Here is a 21,041-nt window from a genome sequence, read left to right on the forward strand (position 1 = left end):
AGTAAAATTGAGTCTAATTTGAGTAGATTAGCAGTCTCTCCTAATCCCCGGCCTAGAACGATCCCTATTTATCCATACTACAATTGTCAAAAAGAGGGTTTAATTTGTGTGCTAGTTAATTTCACATCATATATGCAACATTAAAGGCTCATAGGCGAGAAAATGACAATATTGTCTCTAAAGTGTATTACATGCAAGTTACGTAACTTAAATTGATGGAAAACTTAATCCAAATTGCTTTGAATCTTATAGTGTGAATGAAATTGACAAGTTTAAATAGTTTACAACATTACTTTTCCGATAAATAATTTAAGGAAAAAGTGTAAAGGAAATTGTAGCAATGGACCCTTAATTTTAATTCAATTGGAATAATGGTCCATCAACTGAAAATCCATGTCTATTTGTCCTTTAACTCATCAAACTATGCAGCTATGGTCATTTTCGTCAATTATGTTAAAACTTGTGTTAAAATGAGTCACATGTCATGCACGTAAGGTTGAATCAAGGGTGACATATGGAAAGCCAAACGAGAAAAAATTGTAGCAATAGTCCCTTAAATTTAACCGAATTAAAGAAGTGGTCAATCAACTTTGACCCAATTATGGTGATAGTCCCTTTAACCCAATTATAGCAATGGTTATTTTAACATGACTCATTTGACAGAATTCTAACAAAGTTGACGAAAAGGTTTGTAGTAGCATGTTTTGATGAATTAAAAGACCAAGGATCATAGATTTTTAGTTGAATAATCATTACTCCAATTAAATTAAAGTTAAAAGATCATGGCTCCAATTGTCTCTTAGTTATAACCAGTTCACTGCTGCAGAGTTCATTTGTCATTGGATCTTCCGCGGATGGATGGAATATATCTCTTTACAAACGTGCGCCCACTATTTCACCGTAAACCATTTTCAATTGCGTGTGGACGACGGTTGGCCATTTCTTCTTCCTCCCCCGTCCCGATTAAATAATTAAATAACAGAAAAGAACAAACTCTACGTGTGTTAAAAAGTGTGCTAACAAATGTGTTCATATCAAAATTTTAAATTATTGATTTTCTTTTATTTATAACTTTAATTCTCCTTTATCTCTTAAACAAAGCAAAATTTTTACCTAATTTGTTTTAGACAAAAGAGATTGAGACAGAGCATACTTTTAAATTTTAGTCGGTTAACTTCTAGCATTATGATAACATAATAGAAAAGATACACAAAATATTTGGTACTTGAATTTCCATATATACCCTTCTTGTACGCGGTTTCGGCCTTCAGAATGTTTCTTTCCGTATATATAAACCCAAATGTCATAACTTCATAATCTCTCTCTTCCTTTCTCTTAACTTTCTCACAGAGGCCTGCAGTGTTTGCTGTCTGCTTGATTTCTTAGACAAAGCTCCGCCCTCCCCCGCCGACTCCTCCTCAAGTTTCCATTTACTGCCGTCCACAATGGCCGACCGAGTCCACCCCCGCGACCCGCCCCTACACAACGAGACGGCGCCGTTTCCTTACACCTCCTCACCGGAATCCCCCCGAAAGCCCTCCCCTCCGGAGTCCGAGAAGCCAGTCCCTCCGCCGGGCACCTACGTCATCCAGATCCCCAAGGACCAAGTCTACCGCGTCCCGCCGCCAGAGAACGCAACCCGCTACAAGAATTACACTCGCCAGAACCCTCGCCGAAGTTCCTGCCGCTGCTGCTTCTGCTGGCTCTTCGGCCTCGTTGCTGCCCTCATCTTCCTCTCTGCCGCCGCCGCCGGCATCTTCTACCTCGTGGTCCGCCCCAAATCCCCCAACTACTCAATCGATAGCATCGCGTTTAGAGGATTCAACTTGACGGCGCCGTCCCCGTCCCCGTCCTACGCCATCTCGCCGGAGATCCAGGTCACCGTTCGAGCCCAAAACCCTAACAAAAAGATCGGGATCTACTACGGAAAAAAGAGCTCCGTCGAACTCTTCTACTCCGACGTCAAATTGTGCGACGGAGCTCTGCCGGCGTTTTACCAGCCGTTAAAGAATGTAACGGTGTTCCAGACGGCGTTAAAGGGGTCGGGGATCGAGCTGACGAGCGCGGCGCAGCAGGGGTTAGTGGATGCGCAGAAGCAGGGGAAGGTGCCGTTGGTATTGGACATAAGAATGCCCGTTAGAATTAAAGTGGGGCCCATAAAGACGTGGACGATTAATGTCAAGGTTGGGTGTGATCTAACGGTGGATAAGCTGACGACGGAGGCCAAGATTGTGTCAAAGGACTGTGATTACAGTGTGGATCCATGGTGAAAAATCAATCAACAGGGAAGATAAATGAGAGTATATATATATATATATATATATATATATATGTATGATTAGTTTTGTTAATTGCTTTAATTTGTTAACTAAATATGCTTTAGATTGATACGGTTACGATTGTACCTATTGCAGACTTGTTATTTAGCCACACAAATGTTTAGCTATAATTTTAGAGAGGTGTTATTCCCACCTCCATATCTTATATTCCCACCCACCATTTTATGAATTTTTTAATTACAAATTTGTCCATTTGTAAAATGACTAGTAAGGACCTTAGTTACCTTCTTTTGCATTACTTTTTTGTTTGTAGAAAAGAAAAAAGAAAAATTTTGGTGTGATAACTCTCACGCTATGTTTAGAAAATTTGTCTCCTACAAACCTTAACTTATCATTCTCATCTCCTTTCATTCAAAGAAAGCAAAAAGAATGAACTTAGATGATGACATTTCTATGGAAGAATATATCATTATATTTCCGTCGAAAAGATAAAAGATAATTTTATGTGGGTCATCTTAATTTGTTAACATCGTACGATTGAAGCATTGCGTGACTTTTTATTTGAATTTGCATTAGGTTAGGGTGCAATTTGTTTTACGTTTTCCTATGAGAATTCCTGGAATTCATTTTCACTAGATTAGGGTCGATTTGTTTTTTTAATGAGTTTTCCTTGAATAACCGTTTCCCTTTTTTCCTTTCTACAGTATTATTGAATTTTATATAATTAATTCCCCTTCGAATAACCAAAAGGTGAAACACAAATCTCACACCATTTGCTTCATACTAGGCACACATTGTTTCAAAGCCCTTTGATGGTGATAAACTCCATGGCTTCATCCTTGGTTCGTTTTCAAACATTTGGTTTCAGTTAATTATTTTAATTTTGAAATCGAAATGAACTCCGAAAACAAATATATATTCCTATTTCTTTATTTCTGAACTTTTTCTCAGATGAGCCCTTGGAATTTGGAAAGGGGAAATGCATATGAAAAAAAAAAAAACAAAGGGGGAAATTCAACAAATGAAAACCCATAATTCTTCATTCCCCCCCCCCCCACCCCCTCCCCCAGTTGGAATTTGGAAAGGAAACGGTTTTTTTTTTTTTAAGGCTTTTAGAAGAAAGTAATATTATTTGTTTATATATTTTTTTTAAGATAAATTTATCTCTAATTATATATAGGGTTATTTTAGGAATGATAGTGGGTGGGAAAATAACATTTTAATTTTTTAAGTTTTTATAGTGGGTGTAAATATAACGTGGGTGGAGAAATAAAACAATGGGGTGGGTCTAGTAGCTCTCTAATTTTAATATATATGTTCTTTGATAATTAGTTTAAAAAAAAAAAAAAGACTTTTCTTTATTTTTTGTATTTTTATTAATTCAGTAGTAATTTTTATTTTGTTGAATATTGATGTATTGGAGAGCTAGAAACTCTTCTTGCCAACCAAAAACGCTTACAAGTATCGCTTTGCAAAAAATACTTCAATCATAAAAGCGTTTTTGGAAAAAAATTAATTCCGAGTAATTCATAAGAACGCACTTAAATTTAAAAAAAATATATCAACAAGACTTTACAGTAACTACAAATACGGTATATATAGTACTACTGAGTACCAATTCCTATTTTGAAGTTTCATCAACTCATGCCAAATTCGAAATCAAATTAATTTTGAAAATTCAAACTTTAGGGAGTTGTAGAATGGCTTCAACTATGCCAAAATTTAAAAAAAAAAATCCCATTTCCATGGCTCTCCTACGATATATACTCTTATAGTTTTTTTTTTTTTTAATTTTTTTTATTAACTGGAGGTGGATTGTCTGCCCTCCCATTTCCATACTCTTCTCATCCCCTCATGTTTGTGTGGTCACGGTTAAGCCACGTCAACATTTTATATTAATTATTTTTATAAAAATAATAAAACAAAACTAATAGGAATATAAAATGTTGACGTGGCTTAACCGTAACCACACAAAACAAGAGGGAATGGAAAAAGTAAGGAAATAGGAGGGCAGACAATCCACCTCCTTATTAACTACCTACAACTTGATTTCAACATTTTTAAACATTCCAAACAAGTACTCAATCTTTTGAAAATGTCTCATCCGTTACGTCCCTTTTTTTTTTTTTTTTGTCAAATGTATATGTGGCAACAATGGGTTCCACTTATTTGCTTACTTGGACACTAAAATAATGATAAACCAACTTCAAGAAAGACATAGAAGATGAAAAAATAAAAATAAATAAATAAATTCACCAATAAACTGGAAAACAAAAATGAAGATCGAGAAATCACCTAACAAAAAAGAGAAATAAGAATTTAGATAGTTTGCTCATGTGGTTTTCTCATTCGCTGATTTTGGGCTAGTAAAGCTTCGAGTTCTTCTTTGTGCTTCATCAAACTGCATCACATCCAGAAATGCCCAAAGACGAAGAACTAAGCAAAGAATGCTCAACCAAGTCTGAGGAATAGAAAGCATAAGCACACCTAAACATAGAGAATGATGTTGATGACAAATCTGGTAGCTATTTAACAAATTAAAACATATCTAAAATCAATAAGTTCATAATTAAGTGTATTTCGAGAATGCGAAATATTCAAATACATGTCAATTCCTAATCAATTCTTTAAAAATCGGTTGGAATCAAATATTCCTATCCAAGTTGCACCCCTCGGTTTGAGTGCTTATGCAAGTCCACGAACAAAATAAAAATCAGGTGGAAGAAAACAAAAACAAAAAATAAATAAGAATCATTAAAGATCATGGTAGAAAGAAGGATGAAGCTTTCTCGGACTTGCTACAAGAAAAATACTAGACAAGATTCTGTATGTTACAAGAGCCACCCCCACCCCCAAATTTATAAATTTATAAATACACCCAAACTCAAATACCAAATTTTATTCAACTTCCTTATTTTCTTCCCTTTATTTTTCTCTTGATATACAAATGCCATCATGTCCAATTGAACTCGTATCCAAATCCCTTTCCTTTGTTGGTACTTTGGTATATTTCCTCCCCTAGTCCTATGGATTCAGTCCTTCAAAGTGACGAAGATTGAGCTTTAAGCTGTTCGTAATTGCTCTTCGCACGCTGGATCGCCTTCTGAAGGTCTACATACGCCTCCACAGACGACTCTGCAAAGTTGTTCAACTTACCAATAAATCCCGCCAAGCTTGTTTGGAAATGGTCGAAACCAGAAACCCCATCTTGCGAAACTTCATCTCTTAACATATTGGCAGCAGAATCACTACCGTTCTCATGCTTCCAGGATGTTAAATCAGATTGGCCTGCATCCTTCCCCTCTTTCTTTTCTTGCCGTGGTAGAAAACGGGAAGTTTCAGATGCTAAAGTCTTTATAGAATCTTCCACTTCTTTGGCAGGTAAGCTGCCAAGCTTTTCCAACCAGACACCACAGGTGACATATATTGGAGGGCCATAGTTCCTATAGGGAGTTTCGTGCTGCCTCCTTTTCTTTTTGGAAGACTTCTGTGGAAAAGAGACGCATTTTAAAAGCCATCCATCTATAGACTGCACATAGGACTTTTGAGCACCAATCCACTTTGTAAAACTTGATGATAGAGAGCTGAGCTCGTCTTTAAGATGGATAGTAATCTGACGACGTGATTCTGACTGTACAGAGATTTTGGTGTTGCTGTTGTTGTAAGCTATTGAGATTATGTGAAACTGAAGCTTGTGACATTCAAGCATCACCTCCCACATCCGCCTTAACCTAAAATTTGGTGCAAAGAACTAAGCAAATGATCCTCGAAGTGAAGCACTCATAAATCATAATATTCACATCAGGGCAACACATTAACATATAGGATTAAGACAAAAATTAAACATTTATTATTTCCTTGTTCTACATTCCGTCGTTGCCCAAAACATATATGTATCACCTTGTTTTTAGCAACCTTTTTCAAGGTTCCAACACAACTCATACTGGTTATTACGAACAGCCATAAAATAAGAGAAATAAACGCAGAAATACGCAAAGCTTTTTTTTCTGCATCTAGGCATGGTACCACATTTCAAACTTTATTGGTTTCCAAAATTGAGTTTCTAGGACGAATAATTAAGCACTAGCAAATAGGAACATGCAAATACATACCCTTCAATCAACTCTTCGAGTTGAGGCTGGAGCTCTTTGTCTCGTAACTCCTCAATCCTCTTCGATATTGAGTCAATTCTGTGAATAGCCACTCTGATTCTAGAATGTAGATCCTTGACAACAGCACGAGTTTTATCAATTTTTTGAGAACTTTCTCCTTTTGATTCTAGTTCCCTTAGAATCTTACACTTCAAGTCATAATCCCTTCTAACCATCTCACTGGCCTGAAAATAAGAATTTGAATAAGTTTATACAAAACATGGCAAGACCCATATACTCTGCATATAAAACTCAATCAACTAAGGAAATCTACAAAACTATATGTTTTTTAGTTTCAGCCATAATATATCTGAAATTTCTGATATATTCAACAGTTGGAAGTCAATTTAAACTGGACCTAATGGTATTTAGGGCTCACTTGTTTTTTAAATTATAATAAAGTGAAGATTCCAGCACAAAGCATGAAAAGGTAGAGACTGGCATGTCGGCAGTAGGCACATTTTAAGTAGATGTCAATCTAAAAAGCATCGAGAAAACAAACACAACGGTGAAGCCCCAAAATTGAGCATAGTTTCTACAACGGTATCAAGCTGCTATGATACAAGTCACCATTTTTACACAATAATGTTGTTATTGTCTCTATCCAATTCCTCCCAAACGGTTGAACATAACCATATGTAAGGATAGGGTTAAATAAAAATAGCCGCCGTAATGTAGTTTAAATTAACAAGTTTGTTTAATTATTTCCTGTAATAAAATTTCTATAGAGCAAACTGTATATTTACTGTTCATTTGGAGAAAAACAAACAGCAAAATATCACACTATTAACCAAGAAGCCATAACAATCATTATGATTATAAACGCCATAACTACTGCTAATTTATCAACAGTACCTTGACTTCATCATAAAGCTTCCTCTCCCACGCATATAACCTATCCAAGGTTGAGGCATGACTGCCTGAATTCATGCAGAAGTTGTCAAAGAGGTTACCAGTATGATCATCAGTATCATCTTTTAAGTTTGCTCCCAAAGGATTCCTCGATGAAGAGGATCGAGATGATGTCGTCCTATGCCAAGTTAAGTACTTCACAGCAGTTTCAGGAGGCTCTGGTGAATGTAAAAAAAGAATCAGATCAAAAAGCAAGGTACCAAGATCAAGACACACTAAATGAAAAGGAAGGCTAAAATTAAAATTAAAACCCTATCATACAACGATGTTAATGAACTCTAACCACTGAACATCTGAATGGTACCTTGTGTACCTACCACGTCACTTTCAACAGTGATATATCATTATGTACATATAGATGAAATAAATATAGTGAAAACACACAGATTCTGCTGCACTTCCTCCTCCAATTTTTCACACGGTTGTGACAAAAGAAACTAAATGAGGAATGAAAGATAAATGCACCAACATATTGATGCTAACTTATATTGTCTGCAAAAAGTAAATATTGGGGGATACCCCCACAGTAAAGTTCATTGATCTGAACCATCTATTATTTAGGTCCTTCCTTAGGGTCATCCCAGCAAATGTACAGTAGCACTCCAATAATAAATTTTAGCCTGAAAAACTATTTCTAAACGCTGAAGATACTGGCTGATAAAACAAATTCTCTCTCACAGAAAATCCACCTCCTCCTTAACTCTAAAAGACTAGATGCCATTAGAAATAGTATTAAGAAATTATAATGCTCCCAGTTTTATTCTTCTAAATACAACTTTTGTTCTAGCACGTTGCCACACACCCGAGCTTGCTCAAACATTTCGGGAATCTAAACTTTTAACTTGCCTAAGACTTTCTTGTTATCTAAATCTTTTGGTGAGACTCTTCTCTAATGTAACTAACCATACCAGAGCAGTTTTTGGTAGTACAATACTAGTTTTTCCTGAGAAGTATAACCCACTTGTGCATAGCCCTGCCCAGTTTCTAGACTTGACCAATAAGATCAATTACAAACCTGGATAAACTAGTCATGTATATTGACATTACATGGAATCATACCACTCAAACAGAAGTGAAATTGAAATGCTTTCACATGAAGTTGGTTAAAATTGATTTTGATAACGTAGGCAATGATACCACATATTTCTAATTTTTAGTAGGGAAAAAAAAAAAAAAAAGGACAGACATCAATCAGAGTGTAAATTTAGGATTACATGAAGGCACCTTTGCATTGTGCGATACAACACACTTTGAAGAAAAAGGATAGAAATCAATCACCCTAATAACCACATGTAGGATATCAACAAAAAACATTTAACATCCGTAGTGTACAGCACCATATTGATTTGAAAACAAACGGAAACCCCATAATAGCATTTTTTGCACTAGACCTATGAGGGTTAAAAACCAATGTATCTGTCACGCATCTACAGTTAGGGATATGCCCTGAAAGTCAATCTTTAGAAGAAAATTTTCAGGATATTGTCTGAATGTTTAGTTATGTCTAATACAACAAATGGGCAAAGTCACTTATCAGGTCTAATACAACCTATGCTTCTTGAAGGGAATTTGCATGACTATAGCTTTGATATATATATGCTTCCATTACTCATGTATGAAATTCTGAATTGTATATGCATGCTAGTCACTAGAAATCTCTATATTTCCCTTCATCTATGACATTAAAAATTAAAATAAAAAGCTTACAGACCAGATACAAATCCCTCTCTTTGTTATTCAGTTCAAGTCTTTGATGCATCAAGTCTAAATCTATGCTTCTTGAAGGGGATTTGCATGACTATAGCTTTGATATATATATGCTTACGTTACTCATGTATGAAATTTTGAATTGTATATGCACACTAGTCAGTAGACATCCCTATATTTCCCTTCATCTATGACATAGAACATTAAAATAAAAAGATTACAGACCAGGAGGCCTACCTTCCTGAACTTGACTTGGGTCTTCACCGCAAGAGAAACAACCCTTCAAGAATTTAGATGAAATTGATCCACCTGCTACAGTAGAAATCCCAGTATTCATATCTTTCACCAACAGACTATCAAAAGAAAACAATTTTCTAATGGTCTAACATGAAATTAACTCAAAATATTTTAGAATATCCATTTCTTTTTTCAATCTTATATGTTCCATGATTTACATTTCTTTTTTTTCAATCTTATATGTTCTTGGGAGCAGCCTCTCCATAAATGGGGGTAAGGCTAGCCGGCATTCACCTCTCCCAGACCCTGCGTAAAGCGGGAGCCTTGTGCACTGGGTACGACCTTTTTTTTTTTTTTTTTTTTTTTTCAATCTTATATGTTCCATGATTAACATGCATCTTTTTTCAATCTTATATATTCCATGATTTAAATGCATCAGATTCATATAAGCAGGATATAAAAACAGGCGTGTTCATTACATCCCACAAACTGTTGATTGTAACGTACCCTACTTACCGCATAAACCAGTGACACTATTCATCCTTGGATAACTAAAACGAGTGAGAGAGAGAGAGAGAGAGATCTTACTTTCTTTTTCCTGGAATATTGGACGAAAATGAAACTTATTTGCTTCAAGCATTCTAGGAATTTCTTTGCCAGCCTCGAAAGCTCTTATAAAGAGAATTTCAATATCCTTCATGCTTGAAAAAAAATCTTTTGGGGCAACCTTACTTTCAAAATCTTCTTTAACTGTTGTTTTAATTGAGTCAGTTTCAACTGCAACTGGTGAGGATGTGGATCTCAATGGTGACAAATCTGGAGTGTTACTTTTCTTCCCATTCAATAACTCAGTTTCAGAAGTTACACTTCCTGCAGAAGGCATTGTAGGTGAAGCACTAGCTTCAACATGATCCTGTACTCTATTAAGATTTTCAAAACTTCGAACCAGGGTATCTGTAGCAGGCTCATCGAATTCATCTTCAGAATCCTGAGATTCTTCCCTTCCATGAAAAGAAGCCTTCTCTTCTTCATCTTCCAGATCAGGAATTCCCTCCTCTTCCCTAAGCTGTCTCATATCATCGTTATTTTCAAACCCCTGGTTCATTCCCTTCCCTTCTTGGAAAGAAAATTGATGGTCAATTGGATTAAAAAAATCAAAGTAATCCCATGGTGGAGTTTGTGGTGGGAGTGACGAAGCTTCAAATAGTGATGTTTGTGGTGGGAGTGACGAAGCTTCAAATGGTGATGTTTCAGGTTTTCCAGCAGATCGAGGTGTGGTATTTTGTGGGGTGCTCGAGGAGGTTAGTGTTGCAGTAAGAGGAATAGGAGGCTTTTCTTCAACTGTTTTAGAAAAGCCGCCCCTGAATTTCATATGATTTGCCTGAAATCGAGTAGAATTTGGAGGAGATGGAGATGGTGAGAACGTTTCAGCTGCATCCATGCGTTGTGATACAGATGGAGAGGAAAAAGAGAATTGAGAAAGACTCTTGCCAGTTTGAACAAGAAGCTCTGGGGTTGCACTAGTGGAAGTGTACAAGGAAGACTCAACAGGAGCCCCAAGATCGACAAATATCCTAAGAGCTGTTCCAGTATTCTTTAGCGATTGAATATACATAAAATGAGCCGCTGCTAGCGAGCACCTGCCGTCAAGTGCCAGTTTAACAAACTTCTTCCGTTCTCGACATAGCTGCAGGGCCTTATCCTCTTCTATTTTAGAGTTTGAGGCTCCCATATCTGTAAATTTGGCCTAATATCCCTCAAATTACATATCAGAACATGAGATTCTTCCTGAAACTGAATTTAATGAACGTGTTAGACAATGAGAAGCTAGTGCACTGGGAAATATGTATCCTTTTCGTAGCAGGAGCACACGTTAAATTAGAAATAATAAACAAAATATTTAGAAACAGATCGAAAACACAAGAAAATCAAAATTACAAGCCAGGAAAGCAAAAAAGAAAATTCAACAAGGGAACCCCAATGGAATGAACAGAAACAGATGTCAGAGATAAGCTGAAGAAATCAACAGAATCCAGTAGAAATATACAAAATCTTATCAGGGATCAAATAACAAAAACTAATTAACCTGTGTAAAGCAAAGCAAAGAAGAGAATTGTTCCAAGTAAGCAAGTCACTGACCCAGCTTGTTTGCTTCTTGTTTATCTCAAAATCATGTAATTCAAGGGCCAGATTGATCCCTGGAAGTTCGAAATTCAAGGACTCTGCAGTTGAACAACACACAGACGGACGAGCAGATTACAATATATAAACACCAAACGAAGGAACCCCAATCTCAACCACACCAATCAACCAACAATCAAAGAATTTAGAGAGAGAGAGAGGGATTGGGTGTACCTGAGAGAGAGAATTTGATCCAAGGTGATGGCCTGGACTTCAGAGTACAAGAGAGAGACCGACCAGAGACGGATGAGAGCAGCAGTGTCTCTTCGTGTGTATGTATATAGATTTATTATTATTATTATTATTATTATTAAAAGGGCCTAGAATAAAATAAAATAAAAATTGTAAATTAATACCAAGCTCATATTTTCCACGCATGTACTGATTTCGATTCGTAGCGATAATGAATCGTATGGTGGTTAAGGAAAATTTAAAATGATTTTGTAAGTCTTTTTAACTTCTAAAAGATTAAATTGATATGATGGAGCCATCGTAGTTAAGTCTGGTTTTAAAATAAAAATAAAAAGAAAGAGAGAATAATAAAAAAAGAGATAAATAAAAGGGTTTGTGAAAAGGAGGAGAGGAGACGAGAGGAATCTGATGGCGATGAAAAAGGCAAGAGATGAGTGCGGTGGACCCCACTCTGTCCAATACTCTCTTCCGCCTGCTTTCCACTTTCTTTCCTTAAATCGATCCAATCTATATTCTGTCTGACGCTCAATAGTATTTTCATTCCTTCATTATTCTTTCTTTCTTTCTTTCTTTCTTTCTTTCTTTCTTTCTTTCTTTCTTTCTTTCTTTCTTTCTTTTTATATATAAAAGCTAAATAATAAATAAACATTCCTTCCTATTTCCTAAAATTCCTATATGGAAAGATATGATGATGATGTTGACGAGGACGATGATAATGTTGACGATGATGATGACAATGATGATAATGTTGATGACGATGCGTGAAACCTAAGTTGCAAGAGTAGTGCAACTGTTGTTAGCTAACATAGTAAAAAATTGGATAGTATGAGTAATGCTACATTTATTATCTAGTTGTATACAATCTCTTTAATAGAGATAGAGTTCGTCAATGTATGTGAATCTCATTTCTATTAAAATGATGATATAAGTGATGGTACAAATAAATTGTAAGAAAAACATTTTTGGTATACAAGCGAAATTTCCTCTCCCTACTTCACTTCCTTGCATAATCACTTCTTTTTCCTCTCTTTGAAGAATCTATTTTTCAAGTTACATCTCATAGATCATCCTTGCAAAATATTTGAAGCATCTAATTGAGTTCAAAGAAATTGACAACACCATGTTATAAGCAACATTAAAATTTTATTGTGATATTTGAATAAGCAAATTGCTTCGGAATGAATTGTTTTATTGCAAGGGCAATCTATGAATAGAGATTGAAAAATAGATAGTTTGAATCGTTCAAATTCAATATGGTGTTAGTCCCACAATTAAACCCCATTATAAAAGAATTAGAGATCATTTCCATTAAAGACCCTATGTAGATATACACTAAGCAGACAATGTCTTGAGAGAAAATGAAACCTTTCCCCAGTTGACATTGACGAAGTCATCAACTTCCTCGATATTGATTTAACGACCCAATGAACTATTATCATCAATTAATGAATTAGAACTTCCTTCGATACTCCCTTTTAATGATGAAATTTATGGTTAGTCTCAAGGCTTCTACACGTCACGAGTTTCTAGTCGTACGTTATTACAACCAAAGCTAAGTAAAAATGCGGAGAATTTATTTAATTAGAATTATAATACAATACAATCATTTTCTAAAGGATAATGCTATTCACACACTTCTCAATTTTCGGTTGTCGATTTGAATGAATTGAAGAAGATCAATGGTAAAAAATTAACGTGGGTGTGTGGAAGTAAAAATAAATATGTGAATAACACTATCATTTCTAAATCAATACCCTTAATCACCTTACTAAGCTATGAGGAAGAAAAATTTATGGTTAGGTCTGTCTTCCGTTAAAAAATTTAAGCCCAGCATGGTGCACCAAAAACATCACTTATATAGTGTTCCCACTTAACCACCTACTACTAAGTGTACAGTTTTATTACAAAATATCTCGATGATATTAAAAGTGCAATCTCCATATAAATTGTATATTATTTTGTTATATTTTGGATATAGGACTCTATTTTTCAACATTCCTAAAATCTTATTTGGTACTTCAATCCAATATCTCATAATATCCTTCTTCTATTATTAGCAAAGGTTAGAAATTCTCTTATCAACACTAATATGTCTATATTTACATAAATTGAGGACCCCATCCAGGAATAGATCAAACACTATATTAAGAGTGATCATGTTGCATTATCTAATGAATAAAGATGTACGCGAAAGATAATTATGGTGTCTCTAGGACTAATTTACATTATTGCAAACTTTAAGGGTCCATTTGGTAATGTTTTATAAAACGATTTTTGAAAAAATGTTTTGTAAGACGAAAACAACAAATAGGATTTTTTTTTTCTTTCATTTTTATGATTTGAGAATGTGTCTGGTAGTTTAATCTGGGAATGATATTTTCGAATGACAACATTGAAAACACATTTGGTACCAATATCTAAAATGTAAAAAAAATAGATATAAATTTGTATTTGGTAGTAATGATGGTGATGGTTAAGATGAGTATTGTGTGGGGAGTTATGGTGATTGGAGTGATGGTAGTAATGGTGGGTATAGGTGATTGCAATAACGAGTAGGGGAAATGGTTGAGTGGTGGTGCTAGTGGTGCCAGCGACGACAGTGGTGATGACTGCAGTGGCTGCCATGGAGGCAGATGATTGTTGTATATTAACAATGTTTGTGACAGATGGTTGTGAAAATGGTGGTTGAGAGGTGGCTAGGATGATGATGACATAGATGGTGCTGGTAGTGTTGGCCATGGTGAGGGTAATGGGGTGGAGAATGTGGTGATGGTGGTGGGTCAGAGTTGGTGGTGGTGGTAGTTGCTAGGCCTGGCAATTCCTGACACGACCCGATAACCCGATAACCCGACACGACACGACACGAAATTAACAGGTACTCAGGTCAACACGATAATGAATCGGGTCATTATCGGGTAACCCGATAAGCACCTGTTAAGATAATGGGTTGATTCGGGTATACACGTGGGTAACACGATACACGATAAGAAGAATATTGATTTAATAATTTTATAACCCTAAAAAATACTATAATTATATATATATATATATATATATATTAAATTAACTATAATAATTATATATACTATAATAATTACACCCCCAAAATATTAACTATAATAATTATATATATAATTTTATATTAAATTTTATACCCCTAAAAACTATAATAATTATACTTACAAAATAAATAGATTTAAATCTACTTAATATATAATATATACCATTGACCTTTATGAGATATAAATTATACGATACTAATTTCAACGATCCAACCGTCAAACTTGTTTGTATATACTTCGAGATCGCATCATTAAAAAATCGCAAAAAACAAACATTCAGAGATCAAGTAACCAAACAAAACTTTTCGACGGTTATAAAATGAAAAATCACGATTTAACGGTTATTTTAACTCCGATTTTTATGATTTTTTATAGCTACGCTCCTTGACCCTATATGAATACAATGAATGAATTCGATCTTCAATTTAAAATATTTACATCAGTGGATACCACAAAATCTTATGTTATACTTAATAAAAGTATAAATAAACTCTTAAGTGTTAGTGAATCTATTATTTTGATGGGATACGCATTCTACGAAATTAGTTTCAACGATCCAACCGTCAAACTTGTTTGTATATACTTCAAGATCGCATACGCCAAAAATTGCAAAAAAAAACATTCAGAGATTAAGTAACCAAACAAAACTTTTCGACGATTATAAAACGAACAATCACGATTTAACGGTTATTTTAACTCCGATTTTGGTGATTTTTTACAGCTACACTCTTTGACCCTATATGAATACAATGAATGAATTCGATCTTCAATTTAAAATATTTACACTAGTGGATACCACAAAATCTTATGTTATACTTAATGAAAGTATGAATAAACTCTAAAATGTTAGTGAATCTATTGTTTTGATGGGATACGCATTCTACGAAACTAGTTTCAACAATCCAACCGTCAAACATGTTTGTATATACTTCGAGATCGCATACGCCAAAAATTGCAAAAAACAAACATTCAAAGATTAACTAACCGAACAAAACATTTCGACGATTATAAAACGAAAAATCACAATTTAACGGTTATTTTAACTCTGATTTTGATGATTTTTTATAGCTACACTCCTTGACCCTATATGAATACAATGAATGAATTCGATCTTCAATTTAAAATATTTACACTAGTTGATACAACAAAATCTTATGTCATACTTGATGAAAGTATGAATAAACCTCGTAAGTGTTAGTGAATCTATTGTTTTGATGGGATACGCATTCTATGAAATTAGTTTCAACGATCCAACCATCAAACATGTTTGTATATACTTCGAGATCGTATACACCAAAAATTACAAAAAACAAACATTCAGAGATCAAGTAACGGGACAAAACTTTTCGATGGTTATAAAAAGAAAAATCATGATTTAACGGTTATTTTAACTCCGATTTTGATGATTCTTTACAGCTACAGTCCTTGACCCTATCCGAATACAATGAATGAATTCGATCTTCAATTTAAATTATTTACACTAATGGATACCACAAAATCTTATGTTATACTTAATGAAATTATGAATAAACTCTTAAATGTTAGTGAATCTATTGTTTTGATGGGATACGCATTCTACGAAACTAGTTTCAACGATCCAACCGTCAAACATGTTTGTATATACTTCGAGATTGCACGCCAAAAATTGCAAAAAACAAACATTCAAAGATTAAGTAACGGGACAAAACTTTTCGACAGTTATAAAATGAAAAATCACGATTTAACGGTTATTTTAACTCCGATTTTGATGATTTTTTACAACTACACTCCTTGACCCTATATGAATACAATGAATGAATTCGATCTTCAATTTAAAATATTTACACTAGTGGATACCACAAAATCTTTTGTTTAAGTATGAATAAACTCTTAAGTGTTAGTGAATCTATTGTTTTGATGGGATATGCATTCTACGAAACTAGTTTCAACGATCCAACCGTCAAACATGTTTGTATATACTTCGAGATCGCATACACCAAAAATTGCAAAAAACAAACATTTAGAGATCAAGTAACGAGACAAAACTTTTCGACGGTTATAAAAAGAAAAATCACGATTTAACGGTTATTTTAACTTCGATTTTGATGGTTCTTTACAGCTACACTCTTTGACCCTATATGAATATAATGAATGAATTCGATCTTCAATTTAAAATATTTACACTAGTGGTTATACTTAATGAAATTATGAATTAACTCTTAAATTTTAGTGAATCTATTGTTTTGATGGGATACGCATTCTACGAAACTAGTTTCAACGATCCAACCGTCAAACATGTTTGTATATACTTTGAGATCACATACGCCAGAAATTGCAAAAAACAAACATATAGAGATCAAGTAACCAAACAAAACCTTTCGACGGTTATAAAAAGAACAATCACGATTTAACGGTTATTTTAACTCCGATTTTGATGATTTTTTATAGCTACACTCCTTGACCCTATATGAATACAATGAATGAATTCGATCTTCAATTTAAAATATTTACACTAGTGGATATACTTAATGGAAGTATGAATAAACTCTTAAGTGTTAATGAATCTATTGTTTTGATGGGATATGCATTCTACGAAACTAGTTTCAACGATCCAACCGTCAAACATGTTTGTATATACTTCGAGATCACATATGCCAAAAATTGCAAAAAACAAACATTCAGAGATTAAGTAACCGAACAAAACTTTTCGACGATTATAAAACGAAAAATCACGATTTAATAGTTATTTTAACTCCGATTTTGATGATTTTTTACAGCTACACTCCTTGACCCTATATGAATACAATGAATTAATTCGATCATCAATTTAAAATATTTACACTAGTGGTACGCTATACTTAATGAAAGTATGAATAAACTCTTAAGTGTTAGTGAATCTATTGTTTTGATGGGATACACATTCTACGAAACTAGTTTCAACGATCCAACCGTCAAACATGTTTGTATATACTTCAAGATCGCATATGCCAAAAATTGTAAAAAACAAACATTTAGAGATCAAGTAATGGGACAAAACTTTTCGACGGTTATATTTATGTGGCAAAGTGTGGTATGTGCAAATTTAAGAAAAAATATATTTTTCTTAACGAGTCATAACGGGTCAGGTCACTTTACCCATTGGGTAAAGTCACTCGACCTGTTAAGGACCTGTTAAGATAACAGGTATGACACGATACGACCCGTTAAGATAACAGGTGTTACATGAAAACGACACGAACACGACATACACGACCCGTTTGCCAGGCCCAGTAGCTGCAGTGGTGTACGGTGGAGGTGGTGATGGCCATTGTGGTTGTGGTGATGGCAGTGGATAATATGATAGTTATGATGGTGGGTGGGGGGGGGGGAGGTGCAGGTGGTAGTGGTGTCAGTTATGGCGATCATATGACAGTGGAGGTGGTGGTGGTGACCAGGGTGGCAAGGGTGGCAAGGGTGATGGCAGTGGAGGATATGGTGGTTGTGTTGGTGAGGTTATGGGAGTAGTGACATATGTGATTTTATTTTTTATTAAAGGAAAACTTTAGTTCTGGCCCCTAGTTCCATAAAATCTTAGATTGAAACTTTATTAGTTTGAATACCTTGATTGAAGGACAAAATGTTAAAAATTTCAGTATAGATTAAGAAAATTTAGTAGCAAAAAATGTTAAAAATCCTTCCTAAATTCATAAATAGTAAACCTGTAAACGGGTCGGGTTTATTGGATTTGGATCAGGTTTCACCCAACCCGTTAGGATAACAGGTTACTTTAACCCAACCAGTTAAGCTAACGGGGGTCATCCAAACTCAACCTGTTAAGCTAATGGGTCACCCGTTAACAATTTTTTTTTTTTAATACTTTTGCATCCCAATACAAATTACACATATTTTAATCAATATTTCAAGCATGAGGGTCCAACACATTTAGAAGTACCCATATAAATATAATAAAATCTTACAAAGAGTAGTCAATACGAATATTGTAACCCTTATAGAAGGAACTCATGAGATCAACTACATAGGTGAAAATGTAGGATTTTGGTTGGATTCTGCAACTTCGGTGTCTCCTCAACAACCCAGGATATCAACTCTAGTTCTGATCAGTGCCCTTCAAGATTCAATACCCAACTACCCAGATCACAAATTCACATGCAGATAATATCAGCTAACATACAAGTTAAAAAAAAAAAAAAAACAAATTGAAACAGAGGACTTTCAATCCCAGGAAACAACTTTTAAGAACAAAAGTATTCGGATAAATGGTCCCCGTGGTCATAAGGTATTCGGATGATAGCCCCTGTGGTAAAAAAATTCGGATTTAAACCCCTGTGGTCTAAATCTGTTAGGATTTATGCCCTTCTGTTAAATAATGCTGACGTGGCTGCCACATATATGCCACGTGGCTGCCAAATGTCTGCCACATGGCAAAAATAATAATTTTTAATTTTAAAAAAAAAAAACCTGAATTTTTACAAAAAAAAAAAAAAAAACCCAGATCTGCAAGAAGAAGAAGGAAAAGGGAGAGGGAGGAGGGTCGCGCGGGGAGAGGGCTCCGGCGAGGGGGGGAGCTGGTCTCCGGCGGGAAGAAGAAGAAGAAGAAGAAGAAGAAGAAGAAGAAGAAGAAGAAGAAGAAGAAGAAGAAGAAGAAGAAGAAGAAGAAGAAGAAGAAGAAGAAGAAGAAGGAAGTGGGAGAGGGAGGAGTCGCGCGGGGAGACCGGCGGGAAGAAGAAAAAGAAGGAAGAAGGAGAGGGAGGAGGGTCGTGCGGGGAGAGGGCTCCGGCGGGGGGGGAGCTAGTCTCCGGTAGGAAGAAGAAGAAGAAGAAGTCCGGCGGGGGGGGGGAGCTTCTGGGTATTTTCTTTTTTTTTTTTTTTGTAAAAATTCAGGTTTTAAAAAAAATTAAAAATTATTATTTTTGCCACGTGGCAGACATTTGGCAGCCACGTGGCATATATGTGGCAGCCACATCAACATTATTTAACAGAAGGGCATAAATCCTAACAGACTTAGACCATAGGGGTTTAAATCCTAACAGACTTAGACCACAGGGGTTTAAATCCGAATTTTTTTACCACAGGGGCTATCATCTGAATACCTTATGACCACGGGGACCATTTATCCGATTAGGCCTAGGTGCAAATGTAGGATTTTGGTTGGATTCTGCAACTTCGGTGTCTCCTCAACAACCCAGGATATCAACTCTAGTTCTGATCAGTGCCCTTCAAGATTCAATACCCAACTACCCAGATCACAAATTCACATGCAGATAATATCAGCTAACATACAAGTAAAAAAAAAAAATAAACAAATTGAAACAGAGGACTTTCAATCCCAGGAAACAACTTTTAAGAACAAAAACCACTAACTAAGATTAAAATTTCACATACAGAATTAAACCCAATTCATGAAACACAAAATATGATCAAAACCTCATGACATTCAAAGAACAAGGGGCTGCCATGGTAAACCCTCATTGGCTATTAAGCTAAGCATCAATATACAGTGGTCACATGAACAATTGAAAGGCAACCAGACAGTTAAATTACACATTTAATTGGAAAAACCAATCGAACCAACTTTATGTAAGAAAAAATATGAAGAAATAAGAGCAGAAAAAGTATAGTAAAAAGGCAAAGCTTAAGACATAATTTAAAATGGCAGAGAAACAGGAGAAACCAGAAGAAGCCATGAGTCATACAAGATCAAAGACAAAGTAGAGAGCAAGAGTGCTAGAGGAGATAGAAGCAAGGAAAACCAGACAACGGCAGAGAGCATGCGAGAGTGTGAGCCGGAGAGAGTGAGCCGGGTTTTTTTGGTTATGTCTATTGAAATTACACAAAAGTCCTCAATAATAGGTGTTAACAAGTGGCTAATGGGTTTGGCAGGTTGACACAAAATGACCCATTGTTTAATGGGTTCACCCGTTAGCAACCCGACCTGTTAAGCACTCATCCAAATACTAGTTTTAACGGGTTAGGTTAACATGTCGGGTCTAAATGTCAGGTCTACTAAATAGGAATTTTAATTATATTTTTTTCAAATTTGAACAGTGGAAAGATAAGATTTTTTTATTTATAAATAATGAATATTATAAATTAAAAAAGTGAATGGCTTTTACATAAAGCAAACAGGTATATTTTATGTAAAAAAATTGGTACATTTTACATATATATAACAAATTGGTACTTTCTTTTATAAAAAAATGGGTATATTATAAACAAATCATGAGGAATAGAATTCTTTTCAGATCCTCTTTGTGGGGATTCGGAAGATCAATCAATCATGCTCATTCATCATACATCGTATGGTTATAAATCATTTTAAATTTTAAATTTAAAATTAAATA

The 21,041-nt window shown here is 35.0% G+C and overlaps 2 protein-coding genes across 7 annotated transcripts; one reads left to right on the plus strand and one right to left on the minus strand.

The window, feature by feature from the left end:
- Positions 1–1,211: 1,211 nt before the first annotated feature.
- On the plus strand, positions 1,212–2,523 carry LOC103430030 (NDR1/HIN1-like protein 13). Its single transcript, XM_008368163.4, has one exon. The coding sequence runs from the start codon at positions 1,446–1,448 to the stop codon at positions 2,268–2,270; it is 825 nt and encodes a 274-aa protein (XP_008366385.3). The 5' UTR covers positions 1,212–1,445; the 3' UTR covers positions 2,271–2,523.
- Positions 2,524–5,046: 2,523 nt separating this feature from the next.
- LOC103422902 (protein ALTERED PHOSPHATE STARVATION RESPONSE 1) lies at positions 5,047–12,036 on the minus strand. 6 transcript variants are annotated; one of them, XM_070819114.1, is made up of 7 exons: positions 11,642–12,036; positions 11,426–11,508; positions 9,875–11,080; positions 9,287–9,361; positions 7,286–7,500; positions 6,392–6,615; positions 5,047–6,010 (listed from the first exon to the last, which is right to left on the minus strand). In XM_070819114.1, the coding sequence occupies exons 3-7, from the start codon at positions 11,016–11,018 to the stop codon at positions 5,320–5,322; spliced, it is 2,349 nt and encodes a 782-aa protein (XP_070675215.1). In that variant the 5' UTR covers positions 11,019–11,080; positions 11,426–11,508; positions 11,642–12,036; the 3' UTR covers positions 5,047–5,319. The 6 variants fall into 6 exon arrangements, with proteins under 6 accessions (XP_070675215.1, XP_070675218.1, XP_070675219.1 ...); XM_070819117.1 differs by having other exon boundaries at positions 9,287–9,358; positions 11,642–11,933; XM_070819118.1 differs by having other exon boundaries at positions 9,287–9,358; positions 11,373–11,508; positions 11,642–11,868.
- Between the last annotated feature and the right edge of the window lie 9,005 nt (positions 12,037–21,041).

The sequence above is a fragment of the Malus domestica genome, chromosome 03 (assembly GCF_042453785.1).
Source record: "Malus domestica chromosome 03, GDT2T_hap1".
Taxonomy (NCBI): Eukaryota; Viridiplantae; Streptophyta; class Magnoliopsida; order Rosales; family Rosaceae; genus Malus; species Malus domestica.